The sequence below is a fragment of the Austrofundulus limnaeus genome, unplaced genomic scaffold (assembly GCF_001266775.1).
Source record: "Austrofundulus limnaeus strain Quisiro unplaced genomic scaffold, Austrofundulus_limnaeus-1.0 Scaffold2, whole genome shotgun sequence".
Lineage (NCBI taxonomy): Eukaryota > Metazoa > Chordata > Actinopteri > Cyprinodontiformes > Rivulidae > Austrofundulus > Austrofundulus limnaeus.
The window spans coordinates 3,206,014-3,228,213 of NW_013952404.1; the positions used below are offsets into that span (position 1 = coordinate 3,206,014).

General features: G+C 40.2%; 1 protein-coding gene across 1 annotated transcript in view; it reads left to right on the plus strand.

The window, feature by feature from the left end:
- ralgapa2 (Ral GTPase activating protein catalytic subunit alpha 2) overlaps positions 1 to 22,200 on the plus strand; it is a gene marked incomplete at its 3' end in the record, with an annotated part of 79,826 nt that overhangs the window by 49,417 nt on the left and 8,209 nt on the right. The window contains 5 exon segments of the mRNA XM_014010883.1: positions 465 to 536; positions 1,320 to 1,443; positions 1,554 to 1,709; positions 5,210 to 5,368; positions 8,665 to 8,792. Of these exon segments, the coding sequence (XP_013866337.1) occupies positions 465 to 536; positions 1,320 to 1,443; positions 1,554 to 1,709; positions 5,210 to 5,368; positions 8,665 to 8,792 (639 nt within the window).

Sequence of the window (22,200 nt, forward strand, 5' to 3'; positions counted from 1 at the left end):
TAATAATAATAATGTAGATCTAATTAAATATTGTTTTGGGTTACATTTATGCAGATGAAAATGTCAAAGGACTGACATTTAAAGCATAACTTTAGCTCAGCTGCTCGCATGTTCGTTAAAGAGAGTGGAACCAAAGGCACATTGGAGGCTGCAGTGTCCTAATCTCCTCTCCACAGGGTAAAAGTGCCCAGCTGTTTTCAGTAGGTCTCCAAAGCCTCATCTTTGCAGCTCTGCCCTGTAAATTAAAAGCTTACACACCTCTTAATAGTGATGGTGCAACACTCGCGTCAAATAGGAGATTGTGTTTTGCACCTGTGTCTGTTTTGCTTTTGGTAATCAAAACTGTGTCACAAGTTTGACATGCAAACTGTTATTCATACATAATGGCTTGCAGATGCCAACATTGTGCTTTTTATTCAGTACTGAAAATACTCTCCCCTGATGGATTTTTTTTTGTCTACCAGAAAAAGCTTCCATTTGCTGAAGAAAAACTCTAAACTTTTAAGGGAGCTGAAGAACCTGGACTCCAGGCAGTGGTAAGGTTTCATTTTATGTATGTGTCCAGTACAAAAATAAAATTAGGTCTTAAATTAAGTTTTCCTGAGATTCCTATGAGCACTCAATTGTATGTAATTCAGTGCCTTTTTCTGTCATCAAACAGCTTTCTGACATATCTGAGCCTAGGTGAAAGCTTCTTCAAACAGCGTGTGATTCCCCTCTTCTAACCCCATCATTTTCCCCATGCCTGCCCCTGCTAACCACAACCCCTGAAAATCTCTTACCATCACTCCTGTTGTCCTTCCATTACTTTGTCTCTCTTCTCCTAATCAATAAGCACTTCCCACACTGCTGATGACAGGAGCCTATTAAAGAATTGCCCTTAGAATTGAACTTTATTCTTTCAGACAGACTTGGTTGAACAATAACAATCTGTGCACAAGCATGCAAAGTGCCCAAAACCTACCCCGACACAATGTACTGCCATGGCAACAGGGAAGATGGATGGGGAGACTTTGCTGCTCTCTTTTTAAAAATAATGTTAAAGTTGGAGAAATGGTGGAAAAATTTAGCAAATAGGTGTGTGTTTTTTTTCTTTTTATCCTCTCTTCTGATTTTATTCAACAACTTAATTACACTTAACAACGCAGTTTATCTTGATTTGGCAGATGTGGGGGGTTAAATCTTTGAATTTTCATGTCAAAGGAATTTAATTAAAAAGGCTAAAGCAATGTCAGTCTTTTCAAGTTTTGTCGCATTTGTTAAATTACCTTCTATCTTTTATTTATGGCCTTTTTTCTACTTTGTGTTTTATTTTGTAGTCGAGAAACACACAAGATTGCTGTATTCTACATTGGCGAAGGCCAAGAAGACAAATGCTCCATCCTGTCTAACACTGCAGGCAGCCAGGCCTTTGAAGACTTTGTGTCTGGACTGGGATGGGAGGTGCAAATGGCTATAATTTTTAATTCACTGGCWYTTAATCCTCAACCTAAGCATAATTACAGATGAACCTTAAGAATATACTAAAATGTACACTAAACTGTGTCCTTCAGGTGAACCTGGCCACACACTGTGGCTTTATGGGGGGTCTCCAAAGGAATGGCAGCACAGGTCTAACAGCTCCTTACTATGCTACCTCCACTGTGGAAGTTATTTTCCACGTATCCACACGGATGCCGTCTGATTCGGATGATAGCGTTACCAAAAAGGTAAAAAGTTCTGTTTGTGCCTAKGATCTTGCTTTTTGTCTGCCTCACTTGTCTCTAACATTTCACTTGACCTGATGTATGAAACTTTTTACCAGAGTCGTAAAGTAACTAAGTACAAATACTTTGTTACTGTACTTAAGTAGAATTTTTGCACATCTGAACTTTACTTGTTTAATTATTTTTCAGCCTACTTTTTATTTCTACTTCTTACATTTTCACACAATTATCTGTACTTTCTACTTCTTACATTTTTTAAAAAAGGCAAGAAGTAGAAAGTTTTTTTTCTTTTTGTTTCATTTTTTGCATGCCAGCTTGCTATTGTAAAAAAAAAAACCACTATCCATAAAAACTGTGCCGCCTAGTTAGAGTGAATTTAATTGTGGTTGAGTGAAAAGTATAAATATATAAAATTCTGATACCATATTAGTTTGTGCACAAACAAATCATGTCACACTCCAGCAGGATATAATCATTAAAATAAAAGGACTGTACTTAAGAAATATTTGTATTTCATGAATTATGTTATTGTATTTGGCCGCAGCCCTCAGATAGATTTTTATTTTGGGGAAAAGTTTTGTGCAGCCTTGATATATGTATATAAACTGAAACAGCTAGACTAGTGCATCCTAAATTAAACATATTAATTATTTCAATACAATAAAATCATTTCTGCATTGTTTTGGGGAGGTCACCTCCTAATAAATGTCATTACATAAAATCTAACTGCTCATTTTATATCAATACTTTTACTTTTAACACTTAAGTACAAAAAATATCAGATACTTTAAGACTTTTACTCAAGTATTATTCCTAAAGGAGACTTTAACTTTTACCAAAGTAATTTTTTGGTAAGATACTTGTACTTTTACTCAAGTGTCACTTTGTGGTACTTCCTACAACACTGCTTCTKACATACCTTCAATGCTCAGTATTTAAATTAAACAGCGTTGATGCTTCTTTACACATTTGATGCAGTGAAATGGCTACACAGCCATGCCTGCCCCGAGAATGTATTGTGTAGCCTTCAGCTCTGTGTTAAGCTGTGATCAGAAAGTGTGACTCCAGAGTACGGGCATTGATTAGTGACCCTGGTCAGGAAGGCCTGAGGAGTAGAGAATCGTAGGCGCGTGAGTGAAGAGAGGGCATGTGCCGCTGTGGTAATGACTATGATTCTGCCAGCTCTTGCCCCCCTCCCCGTGTGCTGTGACCAGGGCCTAGATTCAGCTATTAGCTCTCCCTGCTAGGGCAGGCGCCGGCCGGATGCCGGCAGGATCCTTTTATCCAATTCCTGCTGCCGCCACAGGAGCAATCGATTGGGTTCTGCAGTGGGATTCTGAGCTGTAGTGCAGCAGTAGCAGTTAGCACGAAGAAATGAGCCGCAAGGCCCCTGCTCGCACTGCCAATCTTCTCATACAGTACCCTGCTGAGAAGGGAAATTCATCAGGCTTTCCTTATATCCAACCACTGAAAAGACTTTTTCCCTCCGTTTTTTTTTTCAAAGTACACTTCTCACTCCAAACCCACCCTGAAGCCACTCTTAAACCCACAAAATTTAGTCTGCGGGAAGAGTTTGACTAAACTTAACCAGAGTGAGGCGCTGGAGGGTGCCCATGCACATGGCAGAGTGAGTTGCCACTTTCAAATATTTCACCAGAAACTTCTGTAATTGCTCAGGCTCACCTTGCTCAGATCCCCACACCAGCCACAAGTCAGACAAAAAAAAAATTGGCAGGCTGGCTTCTGGCGCAAATGCTTTACAAAAAAGACAGGAAGGAAAAAAGAAGAAGAGGAGGTATGAAGAATTGGAACGAGAAGCAGGCTGTGTCTTTGTCTAAGTAGGATGTTTCTCTGTCAATTTAAAAATAACACTTAGTCCAGCAGTCACCCACTTTACCGCCTGTAACCATAGATGCATTCTGTGGGGGAGCGATGGATGGGGCAGCTCTAGCTGAGCGGACTGCCTGTTTGAAGACGATGAAAGGGGGGGAAAATAACTAACCCCAAAAAGAAAAGGGGGAAAAAAACATGAATTCCTGAATCCAATTTTGGGTTTCAGGGCAGTGCAAGCTGCAGCAGTAGCAGCTGGCTTCAGTAATGGGGTTATAGAAGCGACCTGCAGGGTTGGGGGTCAGGCCATGTAGACTTATGTGCATGTGTGTGAAAGAGAGGGAGATAGACGGGTGCCTTAGCTATCRCACTCACCCTCAGGCACTACAGCTTAACTGGGCTGCTGCAGGTTGTTTTTATAAGAAGCCGCTTTTGTTCTGGAGTCCTCTGCTTTTCTGTTTCCATGTGTGTGAAGCCCACTGGTTGGATGGGAGGTCAAAGAGGGATAATTGGACAAGAGTCTTTGACTTGAATCACATTTTATTAAAGAAGTCTCAAACATTTGAATGTGATTAACAAGGGGGTAAATAGATTTGTCCAGAAGATGATTGACTCGAGCACAAGCATCCTCATTAAACTTGTCTTTCAGCTCATCCAAATGCTAATATCTTAACCCAAATTAACATCCCAGTGTTAATTGTCTGCTGCAAATGCATATTCAACATTTTCTCTGAAATTGTCCCAGTGACTGACCTGGTTGGTACCTGCTGATCCTTGGACAGACAGACTGAACTGGCGAGCTTCAATAATCAACACGCCGTGGATTTGTTTAAGATTACCGTATTACCATAATTAAGGGCTTATAATAGAATGTGCTAATTGCATTTTTTGTTGGCGAGGGCATGTTTCTTAATGGCTCATTAGTCCAACAGAACATTGGCAGATGTTTTCTTCTGAGTAGAGGCTCACTTTTCAGTGTCCATGATACCCCAGAAATTTGAAAGGGTGCTTGTTCAACATCACTGGACTACCAGCTAATAGATGATCTTCACTTTCCAGAGAATATAATGTAGCTGTGTTTGTTTGTTTGTTTTTGTGAAGAGTAACTCTATTTACCTTTTTATAATCTAGCATCAGCCAATTTCCTGTCATTTAGGCACRTCTTCTTGTCCTGTCCAGTCTCATTTGTGTTTATGAATAGAGTGGAAATTGGAAGCAATTTAAACTCAGATGGGGTATGGTTAATTGGATTTGAATTACTTTTGAAATGCTCAATTTTGTCTATTTTGTGTTTATTTGAATTTGTAATGAAAAAACTATAAAAAGAGTACAAATAAGAACTTAGCCGCTTTTTAAACTGTTGTTTTCAGACTGGGGATTTTTCTGTGAACAGCCACCTAGTTCTTGCTGCTAATGATGAAATCTAGTTCACTTTTTGAAACACCTTTACTGACAACATTTTTTGTACTTTTTTATTTCCTTTTTTGTGTCTCTGAAGCCTCAGTTAACTCCTCAGTCTTGTAGAGGTGATAAAGGTTTAAGGGGCAGTTTTGATAAAGCCTGTCTGATGCTATAATCCACCTAAATTTGTCTTTCTTTCTTCATCACTATAACAGTGAAAACAACATGCACTTGCAAGGTCCTTCATTAGGACGATTTTGTTTGTTTGGCAGCTGCGTCACCTGGGCAATGATGAGGTGCACATTGTATGGTCTGAACACACCAGGGACTACCGACGTGGCATCATTCCAACTGACTTTGGAGACGTGCTCATTATCATCTACCCAATGAAGAACCACATGTATTTCATCCAGATCATGAAGAAACCTCAGGTAAAATTGTCTAGCTTGTAGTTATATTAGGACTAAATATTTTTCATGGCAGATAATTTGATTAATAATAATAATAATAATAATAATAATAATAATAATAATAAATACATACATACATACATACATATATACATACATACATACATATTTTAGTAGATGTGCAAAACACGAGAGAAGACCAATATTAGATTATTTATTTCTGAAAAATTCCCATTACCAGTGTACATTGAATGCAACAAAATATGGACCTCAGTGTAGTGGAGATAATAAAGCTGAATTCTTTCCTAAACAAAGTGACAGAGCTGCACCTTTTCAACGTTTTTAAGTCAGTAATCACTTCAAAAACTGGACTTCACTATTTCAACAGTTATGTTAAAAATTCCTAATGATTGCAGTATTAAAACAAGAGGAGGCCTAGGCTGCTACACAGATATGGCTTTTTGAAACATGTTTTTTGAGACGTTTTGCATCTCCATTAATTCCAGCTATGCCATTGATGCTGTGACATGTTACATTATAAAAGAAAAACTGCTCCTTGCACACAGTATGATGTGTTAATATCTTGTTCTGTTATATTCACTTGCTCTTGTTTTCTGCTCATATTTCTCTGAATTTATAGAATTTTTTTGCTTTGTTTTTGGTTTTTTGTCTGAAGGCTCTGTCTCCCCACACTCTTCACACTCCACTCCAGTAGTGCATTATTACCCACACTGTGGGTATGTGCTCTCACAAATGGTTACTGCCCTTTGTTGGTTAGCTTTCATCTTGGTTGCTTCATGGTACTGCACTCAATGTGTGGCTTCCAARAGGACATAGAAATTTATAAATTTTTAAGGCCAGTGATGATAGGCTTTAAAATTCCAAATATATCTATGCTTTATACAGGGTTGTTTTTACATGAGCATTATTAAAATATTTCTGTAACAATATTTATATTGTTAGCCTTGTTTTCCGATAAAAATTRGAGGACAAATGGGAATTTAAAGGTAAAGGTTTCTGCCACATTAATGTTGTCTCAGAAGCTAAACATTTTGTAATCAATGATCTACTCAGTGATGATGGCAGATTTATAGAGAATGTATTTATGGATATGACCTAGGTGGGCATATGCAATATTTATTGGTTACATAATCCTTTCCAGTTTATTTCTACTACCAGTATTTATATTTATTGCACCAATTTATTATCTACATGAGTAGTCTTATGTATTTTCCAGGCACATACCGTATTTATTCAAGTATAATACATAAAATTGATTGCATAAAATCATCCATAAAGTTGGGGGGTAGTACTATACTCAGATAAATATTTACTTGTGTATTTTAACTGAAATATCGGCTTCATTCACAAAATGCCTGAGTCCGGAAATGACTCTGAGACCGCGTCGTATTAAAAGCAGTTGAAACAAGCTTACCTCTGATGCTCCTCCGTTCTTCAGAGTGAGATAATAATAACAGATCCAGGCAGGCGACATGATGTGAAAAAGTGGGGGGGGGCGGGGGTATTCCTGCACCTTAGTAATGATGGCGAACTAATGACATTAGCGTGTGACCGGGCCACTCCTCGAACAACAACAAACACATGTTCGTCTGTAATGGCTGCCGTCTACCGGTGTTCTGAAAAAGTTTGTATCCCTGAAAAAACGTTTCCCCACCAGAGGGGGCACTCACAAGTAGGAAGTAATCTGCTTTTCCCCCAGAAGATGGTCCAAATCTCATGTGAAGTCTCTGACTTTTATGTTAGAGCATCCTGGTGGACTATGTGTAAAATGCCAGAATTCATATGATGCTGCTACAGCTGATATATATTTGTTGTCAAAATACCTTTTAGTACATATGTTGTTAAAATAAAATGAACAGTCCAATGATCATTTTACTGATGTGTATAAAGACTGCAAAGGCTGAAAAATCTTGAAGTTTGTATGAAATTGAAGGTAGTTTGAGGATTAAATTTTTTATTCTTTTTAAGCTCAAAAAAGGGGGGATCATATTATACATGAGATCGTATTATACATGAATAAATACGGTAGTTCAATTCTATACCACAATAAAGTGTTATGTTACCTTCAATTGTTTTGAAAATGTTGTTTATATCAAAACTAAATTTATCTTTGCTTCAAAACACTTTGAAATTGGCCTCCGTCAGACCCTCCTGCCATTTCCAACACTACCACTTCAGCACGTCTTCACACCACTGTGTTGGGGAAGGGGTGCTCTGTAGACAGGGAGGAGCTTTGTGTAAATAGGCAGGGCTTTGTACCAGCAAGCATGTAGGAAGCTCCAAATGGCTACCACATGAGATTCAAGGATTTTTCAGACATGAATTGAGTCAAAGCAACAGAAACATGCTTTTGATCATTATAACTAACACGATATAAAACTTAAAAAGTCAATTTGCATAATACCCCACCCCAAGCCCTCCCCCATTAAAGCTAACAATTAAACTCAAGAGGTCTGTTCATTCATACTTCTTAAGATGTTTTATCACGGGAACATGGTGACATACAGAGTAATGAATAAAGACAATTTTAAAAATAAGAATCTTAAATTCTTTGTTGTTTGAAGTAAGTTCAGAAGTCAAGTTCACAGATTTTAACCAAATTCAAAGAGAGAGGAGTTGCCGCATTAATGTTCTGTAGTGCAAGTTATTTAACTTGCAAATTACACCCACTACCCAGAMCTTTTATCTACTGATATTCCTAATGTTATTTGGTGTTACCCCAGTTTTCTAGCATGAATTTAAATTAACTGCCTAGAAAAAATTTGTATTTATTAGTTGATTTGAGTTGAATTAAACTCCTTACAATGCCAAGTTTAAATCAGCAGAACCTTTGAGAAACCCTTTGACATTCACGTCAACTTCCAGGTCAATGACTATTGAGCTTCAGTGATTAAGGGCCCCCTTCCAATAAGCATGAACAGACGTGTGTACCCACACACACTCGCACAGTTGCTAAAATTCATATTGCTTCTTTGTATTTGTTCAGCAGCTCAATATGAGGGCATTGTATAGCATTGATTGTCATTTTAATTTCATTTACCTAACATTGATTCACATTAGATATGTGTAGTTGTCATGCAAAGTTGGGTGAAATTCAATTTCAACTTGAACCCTTGCCCTAAACAGATGGAGCAACCGTTTGAAAGAAAAGAACATGGAGAGTTTTAATTAAGCATGTGTTTAATTTAAACTTCTACATGTAACAATCAAATGCAGATTACCTTTAGATKTAGGGTTTTTTAATATTTTTTGTCTGACTTTTTTGTGGTTTTTCTTTTCCCTTTACACTTCTTTAGGTTCCTTTCTTTGGGCCTCTATTTAATGGCGCCATTGTCACTGGAACACTGTTGCCAAGCTTGGTTCGAGCAACTTGTATCAATGCCAGCAGAGCTGTCAAGTCCCGGCTGACTCTCTACCAGAGCTTGTATCCTTTACACCTCCAAACATGTGCCTTGTTTATCCTTCTCTACCCCATGGAAAAACACTCCTTCAAAGGAACGCGACAATTTTAAAAGATCAGACACTGATAACKCTTAAGGCTGATAATCTGTAGATTATGAGCATACATCACATCACGTTTTTGTGATGATTCCAGCTGATATAAAACTTCACTCAGCCTAAATTTATAGCAAGGCCAAAAGCCCTTTGGGTAAATTCATTGAGACATGTGGYGCACACGTCATGTTAGCCTATGTACACAGCTGAGTGCTGACAGTGATCTTTATGAGCTACCTGATTTACATAAAACTATTAGGCTGGGGCTGTTTCACAGCCTGAAGCAAAATGGGAGGTTGTAGGGCTGTTTTGGGTTTGAACATAGATAATGTGTCATCATCTATCACTACCATTTTATGGAAGAAAAAGAGAGCCAAAATAAAAGCTCCATGAGCAAATACATGTAAGTGCACACACACACATTTACTTGCATCCCTCCACCCATCCAACAGTGTGCCGTTAAGAGCCTGACTCCAGCTGTAGTTGTCAGTTGGTTTAAAGAGAGTGTAATTACCAGTGGAGATGAATTAGCATGTGAATGCCAGCAGCATGGAGTTTGGGGCGGGGGGGATTTGGGGGGCAGAATCGGGATGGCCCCTTGAGGGAGAAACCTGATCTCCCTTAACGCCCAGCTCCTCCTCGGACAGCATGTACATCACCGCCACACCAGAACCACGCCRTCCCTCTGGCAGTTGCTATAGAAACCTCCCTCAAGGAGGCATCATGTAGACAGAAATGTGGGATCTGTTGGTTTAAAGAGATTGACGTTTTTCAAACTTGTTTTAAAAGTATTATTAAGTCGATTTCTCATACTCATACACTGGTGGCTTTTTGAAATCGCACCGCAGCGCACACTGCGTGGCYTGTGTGTAAGTATGCATCCATCTGTATGTGCTTCACAATGCATCACATTGGCCGCCCCACCCCACCCCTCCCAACCTAATACCAGGCTGTGTCTGTGTGTCCCTTGGGGCATCCTGAGTGACAGATGTCTGTTACCCAACGCCAAGTGAATTAGCCCAGTGTGACTCTCAGTGCCAGAGCTTTTTTTTTTTTTTTTTTTTTTTTGGGGGGGGGGGGGGTGCACGCCCTTCTTGCCTGTGTGAACCGTAGAGAGAGTGTGTTTGTTTGTGTGTGTGTGGGGGGGGGGGGGGGGGGTACTGGAGAGAGGCGTGAGGAACAGTCCTATGCTCGGCCACAAAGCTTCACCTGGCATTCCTTAGCAGAGCAGCAGCCAGCACAAAAACACGATCTATGGGGGAAGATAAGCGCTGCCTCCGGAGCTTTGGCACCATTATGCTTCCAGGCCTCCCTCACGCACTCCAAGCAAGGAGATGAGTGAGTGCGCCAGGCACAACATTTCGCCAGGATCAGTATCTGCGTGTCTGCTGTTAGTCTGAGTGCTGATCGGGGCAGCAGCATTGCTTCAAACCTATATGCAAAATGTTTGGTTTCATGTCAAAGTTAGAAATCATGGTTTTTGCTTGTTTAAATCTATGTTCGGATATGAACTTTACAGGAAATGTTGTCTTGGGTCACTCTTTTAGATGCTTTGATCATTGGATTTGTTGTTGCGTTACTGTTGCTTTTTGTGCTTTTCTGTCTCATGTCATTTTTTTGCCTCTTAGGATATGCACCTCTTTATTTTTCACWGGTTGGAACAATGACCCACCCTCTTTTTTTTCAAGGAAGTGTGTGTGTTTTTTTTTGTGTGTGTGCAAGATGAAAATCCTCATCCTTAGTTTACCCCCTTTACAATGCCTTAACAATCCAAAGCCCGCTCTCTGCCTGTGAGGCCACTCTCCAAGGTAATTAGAGAATATTTCTTCAAAGAGAAGCTATATGACCCCTGTGTGTCCAGATAAAAGGCCAGTGTGGCTCTGCAGCCCCCTCTCTCGCTCCATCACAAGGCTCGAGAGGACTCCAGCAGTCTGCTGCTACGCTCACAGAATCTCTCAAGCTAATAGGATTTGATATTGAAAAATATCCACAAGCAAAATTGTAGGAAAATACACACAGATGGGTAACAAGTATTTTTTCAGATGGATACTACCCCTTTATATATTTCCCCCTTTATGACCTAACCCTTTCTTCTCTGACTGATATGATAAATCTGAGCATTTAGAAATACTTTCTTGCATCATGTACAACCCTCTGAGTCACTTCGGGACACATATTTTGTCAGTTTCCTCTATCGGACCACAACATTGGCTTCATGCTATAAGACATCAGAAGCCTTTAACAAACAACTCATAATACATCATTTATTATTTATACATGCCTGATAGAAAACGCAGCTGCTCTGGAGTTGTGGTTCAAGCATTTTGTGCGCAACTTTTCTGATTTTCACAACAGCATTCTCAACTTATATGACCACTAAATTTCCAGTCCAAAATGCGTATATTTGAATTAATTTTTCTTTGTTTGTTTATTTTACGTATATTTGCATTGTTGAGTATCATTTTTTGATTATTTTGAATGTGTGTGTCCTTATACTGTCGAAATGTGTCACATATAGCTTGAAAGAAATGAGTTTTTGGTGTCACCTGAACCCAGACTGTCACGTGAAGCTTTTGCTGTCTGATTCTATTTACTGTATGAAGAACCTCCATCATACTGCCACTATGGAATAATGTCCTCATCCACAAGGTGGGATTTATTTATTTTCTTCAACAAGCACTTAAGTTTGATGTGCCCTCTATCACTTTTTGTGATAGGGCTATTGTTAAAGGTAAAATGGTTCTCTGTGTGTATGTGTGTGTTTGAGTGATGGCAAGTTACTAATAGGTGAGACAATGCAAAACTGACCTTGATTTAGAGACATAGCCTCCCTACTGGACAGAATCAATAGCTTTTGCACACTGCCCCTAGTCCCCATCCTTTCCTCTGACACACAAGTAAACACACACACACACACAGATCCATCTCCAGGCAGCGATCAATAACCATAATCTGTTTCTGCCCATCGCCAGTCATGCGAGCCAGGCTTTTAGGTGGTGTGTGTGTGTGTGTGTGTGTGTGTGTGTGTGTGTGTGTGTGTGTGTGTGTGCTGTTGCAGAAAGAGGAGAGGAAGCTTTGATTCTTTTCATTGGAACCCAGAAAGCTGTTGAAATCTGTCATGTTTCTCCTGCCTAAGCAAATCTGCTCTTCCCCAGATACATAGTTTTAAAAACGTAAAGAGAAAATTATGACGCAAATCACATCCCGAATGCACTCCTTTGTGTGTGTGGGGGGGAGGTGTTTTGGTGGCAATTGGGGGAAATTTTAAGACAAAATGTCTACATTTGGGGACAACTGGTGCATTTGGGGACAAAAGTCGAGTCCCCATTTGGTTTAAATGCCATTGGTGGGTTGGGAGTTTGCTTTAGGACCAAGGTGTGAATTGAGTTTAGGTTAGTTTTAGGGTCAGGTAGGTACCTGTGAGGTTAGCCTTAGGGTTTGTGGTCAGGGTTAGGCTGTAGAAATGTAATGGAAGTCAATGAAATGTCCCCAAATGGATAGCTGTGCAAACTTGTGTGTGTGTGTGTGTCGTCGCTGCTTCCCCAGACACTCATCATAATTAGTACGGTCTCTGCATTGATGGTGACATATTCTCACACCCCTTTGGAGCAAGTTATTGTCCCGTCCTCAGCCTGTCTTTTTCTAACTAGAACCTTTTCTTTTGTGTACTGTAAAATTCTTCACCTAGCAGAGATGAAAGTGCGCCTGTATGCATGATAGGGTGTCATGAATAGGATCTGCCATGTTAGTGTTGTCTCACATGAATTATTTAGCATCGTTGATAGGTCTAATTTGCCAGCTGTTGTGCCATAACTGTCAGCAGTCTCATAGATAATACTCAGCAGTCTATATCACTATGGAGAACAGTGCTTGACTGGGCACGGTGAGACACCAAGCAAGTCATTATATTCTGGATTCGTGGAGCTGATGTGAGTTTAACAAGCCAACTTCCTGCTCACTGGGACCAAGGCGAGCCAGCAGAAAGTAATTCTTAATGTACAGTACTATTTGTAGAGCACTCTCTTAGACTCTTCTGGATTTATTAGATAATGTATGCGTTATTGTTCTGTAAGTATGTAGGAGGAGGTGAAGTTGGGAGCTATTTCTACGTTGAAGTGTCCCTGCTTAAGAGTTGGCATGGTTAGTTTGGGCGGAGGCTGGCATTGGCTTTGATGGGGTGGTTGAGAGTTTATGCATTATTTGAGGGGCTACTAATAGGAGGGGTCTCTCTCTCTTTCCCCCTCTGAATGTTTTAACCTAATCCCATTATCAGTGTAGCGCACTGCCTCCCATCTCTTCCCCTCCTTATCCCTGCCCCCCTCCCACCCCTCTCTCCAGCTGACCAGCTGTTCCTGCCGGGACTCACGACAATGTCCAATGTGTTCAGATCACTGGGTACCCCCACCACCACCACCACCACTCTCCCACTTTGCTTCCAATGCGCACACACACACATGCACACAGACGAACAGAGCGCAGACCATGCACAACCAAAGCAATTGCCAAACCCATTGCTGGAGCGTAGAAAGGCCTAGAAGGAGGAGGGTGTTAGTTAGGGTTGAGGGGGGTAGCTTTGGGTGTGTGGAGGGGGCAAGCACAGGCCTGTCAAACCAAGAGCCCTGACTCAGGAGGCAGCCCAGCTCGGATGGCATATGGTGTCTAGCTTCATACAACATGCAAAAGTATTCTCCCCCCCTCCTTCTCCCCCCTCTCCCTGTCTCCCTCTCCTGCTGCTAATGCAAAATGACTCATAGCATTACTCTTTTTTTGGCCCCCTCCACCTCTCTGCAWTAGTTCCTCCTCCTCTTGCCACCCAGCCTCTAACAAAAGGCGTCCACTGCATGGCACCCACACCCTGAAAAGCCCTGGAGGCCCAGCCCAGCCTGCACTCTGGGGTCTGAGCTTCACGGGGCCCGCCCCCTTTAAACACAGGTAGAGCCCGCATGGAACCAGACGGCCAACAGCAGGGTCCCAGAGCCCCGCCTGGGGAAGCATACACGCACTGCTGGTGTCAAACTGTTGTGTCTGTTGGTGTATTTCAGTTTTTTTGTTGTTGTGTAGTGAAAAATGAGTACACCTTTTTTTCTAATATTTTATATAAAAAGAGAAAATAAAAACAATTGTCCTTTTCTTGAAATTAGTTAAATACATCAGATATTGACACAGTAATAGTAATGACACTACACTATGCTATTGATAGTTTTGCAAAAATAAGTTAAAATGCAGAAGCATTATCTGAAAAACTGTCTAATCATGCTGCATCTAAAGAAATAATGGGGATAAGTAGCAGCCAGGTGCTGATAATCAAATGCTCTTAATCTTCTGATAATGAGGCTGTGACCTCTATGAAAAAAATGTTATTGTTTTTTTTTTGTTTGTTGTTTGTTTTTGTTTTGTTGTTTTTTTTTTTGTTTTTTGTTTTTGCATTTGGAACCCACCAGTCCACATGAAGAAAAACTAATATTTGCACGTGAAAAATTTTTACTGTTATCAGTCTTCTCAGRAGTGAATACTCTGCAAGCTCACCCTGAAGTCAGATCAGAATAATTTGAATKATAGATAAAAGCAGAAAAACATTTCAGCCTCTTTAGGCTTTATCTGGCACATCACAAATATTAAAATATACAGCTCTAGAACAAATTAGGAGACCACTGGTGTTTTTTCTGAAATCATCATGACAGTTTTTTTTAATTCCATTGAGTTCCTGCACAATGACCTCAGTCTACTTAATAACCAAATGTTATTTATCAAGTAAAAGTATATAATTCAATGCTATGATCATCATTAATCACATATAATAGGATCAGCAGGACAGTAACAACAGAATTAAAAAATAAGAAAAAATGTGAAAGGAATAAAAAATGACAATTGTTCATGTGTAAAGAGCTAACTAGAAAAGTTTTGAGTGAGGAAAATGATTCAACTTAGGCTTTACTGGCAGATGTTTAGACCTATATATAATCTGTTTTTTAAATAGCCAACTAATATTAATGCAAATAACTGTGACAGTTGGCTATTCACGCTAAATCATTACAATAAATTACTTTTTTAATACTTCAGAAATAAAAATACAATCTTATCTATAAGWATAAATATTCTAAGCCAAGGTACCATAATACCAAAGTCCCCRCTAGATGGTCCAGTATGATTAGTGTGTTGTTGCTGTTTCCATCTCAAGTGTAAAAACCTGTCTGTCCGCTTCAAGCGATTAACATCCAGCTAGCCATTCCATCTGTTACCCCTAGCCCTGTTTAATTAATGAACTTTCTTTTTCCACCCCACAGCCAGCAAGTGGAGCACTAAAGCAAAAGCTGTTAGCCCTCTCAGGTTATCATGTTATCCCCCACTCCACACCCTCCCAACTCGGAGCATTCTCATTGATTAGTTATGTTTTGTTTTCCCTTCTTTTGTCTCAGGGATCTTGAAGGGAGGGTTAATGAGCGTTCCTGGCAAGCGGCGGTGCTTGGAATCTGGGGATAAATGGGAATAATTTTGTTGTTTTTTTGTAAAAGACTTGGCAGGGATGTGAAGCCTCGTGCCACCATGTGCGTTTGTGTATTTGTGAAAAATAATGTGTGTTTGTTTGGATGTGTGTGGATGGCTTTGAGGTGTGGTATATTGCATTTTAACCCTGCTGCTCCATTATTATTGTTTGGAAGCAGTGAATTTGGAACACTAACAGCTGAGTGTGTCACTATTCATCTCCAAGCCCTCTCTGTGAAACTTTTCTTCTGTCCTCTTGTTACCACCAAGTAGTCTCCCTTGTTTCCATGTCCCTTTTTCCTTTCGTGTCTCCTGCTACAAGGCAGCGAACAGCTCGTTGTCCAGCTAAAGCTGCCCTCTTTTGTTTGTGCGGCCCTTTTTATCCTTGTGCTAATCGCCATGGTCGTGTGCCTGAGTTGGACCCCATATTTCACGCTYAGCTCTCCTTTGTTTGACACACCACCCCTGATAAGAATCCCAATTCTAGGGCCTCTCTGATATTGAAATCCAGCAGCGGAGTAGAAAGAGCCTTCAATCATCCATTATCTGTGCTCCAATGATTACTATTCAATCTCCCAGGATCCAGTCTCCTCATCAGTGGCCCCAGAGCTGAGGCCATCCCCTGAAARAACCCACATCTCTTAACGCCTGGGTCATATTCAAGCATATCCATCGATATTTCTGATGCTGTCTTGAGCCAGCCTCACACTGAATGCTGCTGGGAAATGTCAGTGAAATGTCACTCATCGTTCTCTGTTGGAATCTCTTGGTCTCTGATGTGGCCATGGGTTTTTGAAAACTCTTTGTATCACATTGTTACATCTTTATTCCTAAATGGCTGTTTAATCTTTCTTATTTTTTTTTCTTTTCACACACTGGGATTGTCTTTTTTTGTGAAACTGAATTGCTTTTAATGTTGCAGACCTAATTGGCTGTGTTAAGAAAGAATTAGTTGATTATTTATAAGTTCCACATTAATGTCTCTTTACATACTTCAAAGGCACTGCCTGTTTCTCCACTGGCCTGTGGCTATTGTTTCTCTTTCAGAGGATGTCCTTGTCCTTTCCAGCATTTGCATTTTTGCACTAAATGGAATTTTCTTCATTGACAGACAAACAAGCCAAACAAAGCAATAACAAAATCAAAACATTAAGTGTGCATCGCTGTGCATTGTCTGCCTCTTCTTRCAGAAAGCAGCCTTTGATGTGTTAATACTGATAGTCTGTCTTTTATGGTCAAGTGGTGGCTGCAGCTGAAAGAGAAGCGGTGAATCTTCCGATGTCTCTTCGCTGCAATGGGTTATAGTAATACCAAATTTGATGTCAAAAGAGAAAGCATTTTTTGTTGAAGTGGCACCTCATCTGTTAGTAGTGTGAATTCTATTTCATAAAGGTATATTTGTCAAATATRCAGTACTAGTATGTAACAATAAGTTTGTCTAACAAGTAGCTGATATCAGTTGTCCTGTTATTTGGCATAAACAGTTTTGATTTGGTTAAATATTAAAAGCTTTTCTTAATTACTTATCTAATGCTTTAGATGTGATAAACAATTCTCACTGCCTTTGTTTAATGTAGCGTGCACATCTTCATTAGTTATGTATAGCTTCTAATTACTATTGATGATATTCTAGCTGATTTGGGTACAAATCTATAGCTTTTGTTATTCTAATGATTGTTATTTATCCTCAGATCTCCAAGCCAGGGGGCTTTGGAATGGCGTTTTTCTTGCAGGCAAATATAGTCGGGGCTGCTCCAGCTACACCCACTTGTTTTTGTATCAGCCGACTGACAAAATCTAGTTTCCCTCCCCCCACATCATCACCCGTCTGCGTGTATGTATAGTACTTCCCGCTCCTCCATCTGTTTTTGTCCTCCCATGAAAAGGTCCTTTATAAGCTGCAGGATACACAGTTAACGTGCTGTAAGCTACGCTTTACCCAATCAAGGCAGTCCACCAATCTTAGGCCGTGGATCCAAGGGCCCTAACCCCTCCCCCAAATCCATTTTGATTATGTTAGTTTTCTGTCAGAGATSTTCAGTTGAACAAGTTTTATAACAACATTGTCTCCGTAGTCCATTTTCACTATAAAAGCCTCCGATCTGAATGGGGCTTCCATGCTTGCCCGCTGGATGATGGCAGGCTCCTTATTAACCCTGGAGTGACTAGCTAATGTCATTGAAGGAGGGCCACCTGGCTGTGAGACTGTACAGTCAGCTGCCACTGAAGGGCCAGAATAGGAGACGACCAGGTGTTGGGCTCCAGCCCCCCTAATTGTTGCCATGTAATAGCCTGCTTGACTGCACAATATAGCCCAAGGGCGAGGATTAGGGAAAAGCTGTTGCCAACACAGAAGTCTATTTTCTTCTATGCCTAAGTGTGTGAGTTTCTTTCTGTGTGCATGCTTATGTGTGTATACATATATACATCTCCCTCCACTGTCCTTCTCATTCAGTCTAATACAAACAATGAGGACTTTTGGTCCCAATTCTGCTTATGTTCCATCCAGCTCTGGATACAGACAATAAACTTTCAGATTTTAAAGTTTTATCGCTAAGAAATCACCCGACTATTCTTCTCAGGAATTATTTGCATCTCATGCTTTATCTTAACTAAGCCTCTTTGTTCTTTACATTTACCAGATATGTGATTGTACATAACACAACAATGCACCAATCATTATCATACTCTCTAAATGCCTGTCATTTTGCATGAGGTCAGGCATCCTAATTGGCACGATGGACCTTTCATAGATTAGGCAGTGGAGGAGCAAGAGATTTTATGCCGAACATTTCTCAGTTGGGAAATAGAGATGCTTGGCATTAATGCATCACGGTTATTCTGTTGCACATGCCACAAGCATCATTAAAATTGCAAAAGCTTCTTCCCATTTTGTTTTAATATTTCATCAGTGCTTGTCTGAGTAATGTTATCGTAGGGTTAAAATCTGAGTCATTTGGCATGACCCATAGTTGGCAACACTTCTCTTTTAATTTAAGTGCCTGACCCCTTTTTTCTTCTAAACGTGTCAAATAGATTGTAGAACTTCAAAAGTAGCTTACTTGCCACAGTGTTTCACATCGAGTACATGAGGCCAGAAAATGAGTGGAGGGTTGTAGCCTAGTAATAATTGCTATAATATAGATTTAATCTAAAAAGACACAGGAAAGAAGAGGCGAAATGCCTCACGAGTATTCAGATGGATTTTAATCACCGTCTAGGTTCGGCATGCCCTTCCATGTTTCATTTGAGAYTTTTTATTAAAAGTTCAAATTGAGATCAGATAGATGCTGTTGTTCACTGACTCGACTCTAAACAAGTCAAATGTCAGGAACTAAAGGGAAAAAATGACACATTCACCTCAGATAGCTCATATCATGCCCACCTTTGTCCTGACCTAATAATGTTTCCAGAAAGCTCAGACGTTCATGTCACTCTGGTGATCGTCACTGACAAAAGAGACCTTCAGAGAGAACTCTCACACAGCCACTCACAGGACTGTATCTGTTAATCTTCATCCTATCAGCCTTTTGTAGCTCATCTTATTATGACTTTCTGTTAACAGACAGTGAAGGCCGGTGTGACTGTCTGGCCATAATGGGTCTGTGTTTGATTAATCATGTCGATCCTTTGTGTTTCACATCTAAGGCTGATGTATTAGGACTCATCAATGGAAGCCAGAGTCCTTTGAAAAAAAGAWTGGTTACAGACTTAGGTCGTCTGAATGTATAAGACCAGTTGACATTGATAGTAGCCATGTTGTGTTGAACTTGTGATGTCACCATGAATCTTTTGATTATCTTGTCTCTGGTGTATGACACTGACTTGTTGCTTTACCATTTATATTCTTTGAACTCCCAACAATCAGGTAATAACACTGACCTCTGTGTAGGTGCTGCTTCTATGATTTGTTGTTGAGTAGAAATCAATTTTTAGTGCCCCTGAGAGAAACAAGCTGCCAACGACTTAAGAAAATGGGTGACTACTTTTTCCAGTCAGCTCGTAAATAACTTGGTCATACCAGCTCGCAGACATCAGATTTTGTCTGTAGCTGTGGCCAAACTGTGTGAAATCACTGATGGGCACTGATGATGTCACGGGTTAGGAGTGATGTCACAGCCATAACTCCGCATCTTGCTGTCTGAATGCCAGATGGACAGTGGAGAGGTGCGGAGGTTGGAGCTTAGAAAGCTCTTGCTGTGGGAAACTTACCCCTCAGGAGGTGTCATTAACCTGGGATTACTGTTTGACCTGACTCCTTTGGGGCTCCAGTGTTCTGGACCCACTAATTAGACCACTTGTTAAAACTTTCTGAAAGCAGCTAGTCCTCTAGAGCATCCTCTGTTGTCTAAGTCAATGCTCACCCAGAAAATGGACACACAAACACCTCCATTCATCATAATGCATTTCTGACACATTCAGACATTTTCTGTGCTACTGCTACAGCTGTCTACACCAAAAAAAGCTGTTTAATGAGACACCAAGGTTGGAGTAGCTGCTATATAAAATGGAAGTGAGAAACACACACATACACACCATACAATCACCCTACTTACTGGTTTCTGTCATACATGCTCGCACTTTATCCATCTCAATCTGTTGTTCCTTCCCACTCTGCCATTATTCCTGCAGCCAGCTTTATTGCCACATTCACTCTCTGCCCGTGTCTGTCTTTCTCCCTGTGTCTCTCCATCTAAATTTCTCTGTCTTCTTGCCCGTAATCACCTCACACCTCTGAGGGCCTCTGCTGAGACGAACTTCACACCTCAGCCCTCGCTGTGACAACAGGTACCGCTGGCACTCACTGCTCGGCCGCTCTCCAATCAACACCTGCTCGGCTTTATCTCTTCCTCCTTTCCTTCCTCTTTTTCATCTTTGCCCTCCTCTTATTCGTGTCTCCACCTTCTTTCTCCATAGTGATACCCCTTGTTCTTATGGCTCAACTAATGTTTTTTTTTCCCAGAGTAATTTAATCCCCTTTCTTACGCCTTTCTCCATTTTCCCCCACTTATCTTTTTTAGCAATAAGTAACWGCTAATACATATCAAATTCATTTCTCAACACCAAAATCTTCCGAGGTGTCTCTGCAATCGCTTGCTGATTTATATCTACTCTCATCTGCATTTATTACTTTGGCCCACAGTCTAATAACAACTAACAACGTTCTGTATCAAGTTGTTTTGAGGTGGGTAATTTTTTACACTTGACACTTTTTGTCTAAACTGGAGACTTCGGTTCCTTTATATATTCACACAATTTGCTATTCAGCCTTTTTTTATTCGACACATAGATGGATTGCATTGCCCTTAAAGAAAAAAACACATCTGTGTGTGTTGTTTTTTTTATCCAAGTTTGCACTGGACCGTCTGTATAACCAAGCACCCCACACCCCAAATCTCTTCCTCTTAACAGGCCAATTATGTGACTGCTTGGAGTCAATAGTACTGTGAGCTACTCCTGAGCTCCTCTCCTAACCAAGGTCAAGCTGATTGGCCCAGGTTAATGGGCAGAATGTAGGACTGAGAGAGAAGGGGGTCAAGCACCTAGCGGCACCCTCCATCTCATCTCTCAACTGTCCCTCTTCACTACAAGAGCCCCTTTTCCCTAGCAGCGCTTCGACAAACAGCATTAACCTTGGCTGCTGCTATGGAGTCCAAAGGGCCATTGGAGTGGCTTTGTCCCCATGCATGAGTCAGTTTTATTGCAGTGGAATATTTTTGGAAACGGTTTTTGATGAAATCCTAAAAACAGAAGATTAGTTCAGTTATTTGAGCTTGATTTAAACATGATATCTGTATTTTGTTGTGCTTTGAAAGCATATGTGAGACTCCTTCAGAGACGATGTCTATAAAATTATTGGCCTGTAGAAGAATATATAAAAAAACAGTGGAGGTGCTATTAGAGCTTTCTTGCCTAAAGCAAATTCTTAGGTTTAGGATTAATCTTAAACCTTTATAGCTTTTGGCTCTGTTCGTTTCTTCATCTCCATATCCTCTCTTTATTATGAAGATTCCTTAATTAAGCAAAAACAGTTTAGCTTTAGGGGCTGCACTATTTAAAACTTAGCATGATTAAGGCATCTTTGCCTAAAAGGGAAAGAAATTGTCCTGTTTCCTGCCCCTATCATTTAAATTACGTTGGATAGAAAGTGAGATAAAGCAGTGAAATGTCATTTTGGGACATCTAAAACCCTAATCTAATCTGGATTGTTGCCCCATCCCTCTTCTTTTACACAAATTAATTTTTTTTCCTATTTAATTATTTGATTCAGGTAATCCGTACATAACCGTTATTCCTTTTTAAATAGTTTATATGAATAAAGCACATAGCAGTGACGTAGTCTCAATGACATTAGAGAAACTAGTAAAAAAATTGCAATCCTCAAAGCTTTTGATATTAAGTTTGCTTTCTTTGTATAGTTGGCGGGTCATAGTTAAAAGCCTCGCTATTTCCTCCACCGCACATGTGCTCAATGAAAAAATAGATTAGAAATTGTGTTTGTATTTTATCCGGTATAAAGACTTAGAGTCAAATTAATTGTTTAAATTTCCACATAAATTGAGAAGTTTGGATATGTAGAAAAAGCTCAAAGTGGAGTTACTGCTCCTCCAAATCAAAACAGTCATTTGAAATGATTTGGGCCTCTGAAAGGACGCTTCAGGGCAGATCCAAGAGTTGTTAAAGAAGTTATGTATTTTGGCTGTCTTTGGAACACCGTAGAATTCCTTCAGATAAACTGGAAGATGGAGCTGCGAAGATGAAGGTTTGGGATTTTGTGTTCAGGCTGTTGGCCACACAACTTGGTTGGATGGATTAATGTGTTTGGTGGTTCAGTTGATTTTAAGTGGCCATAT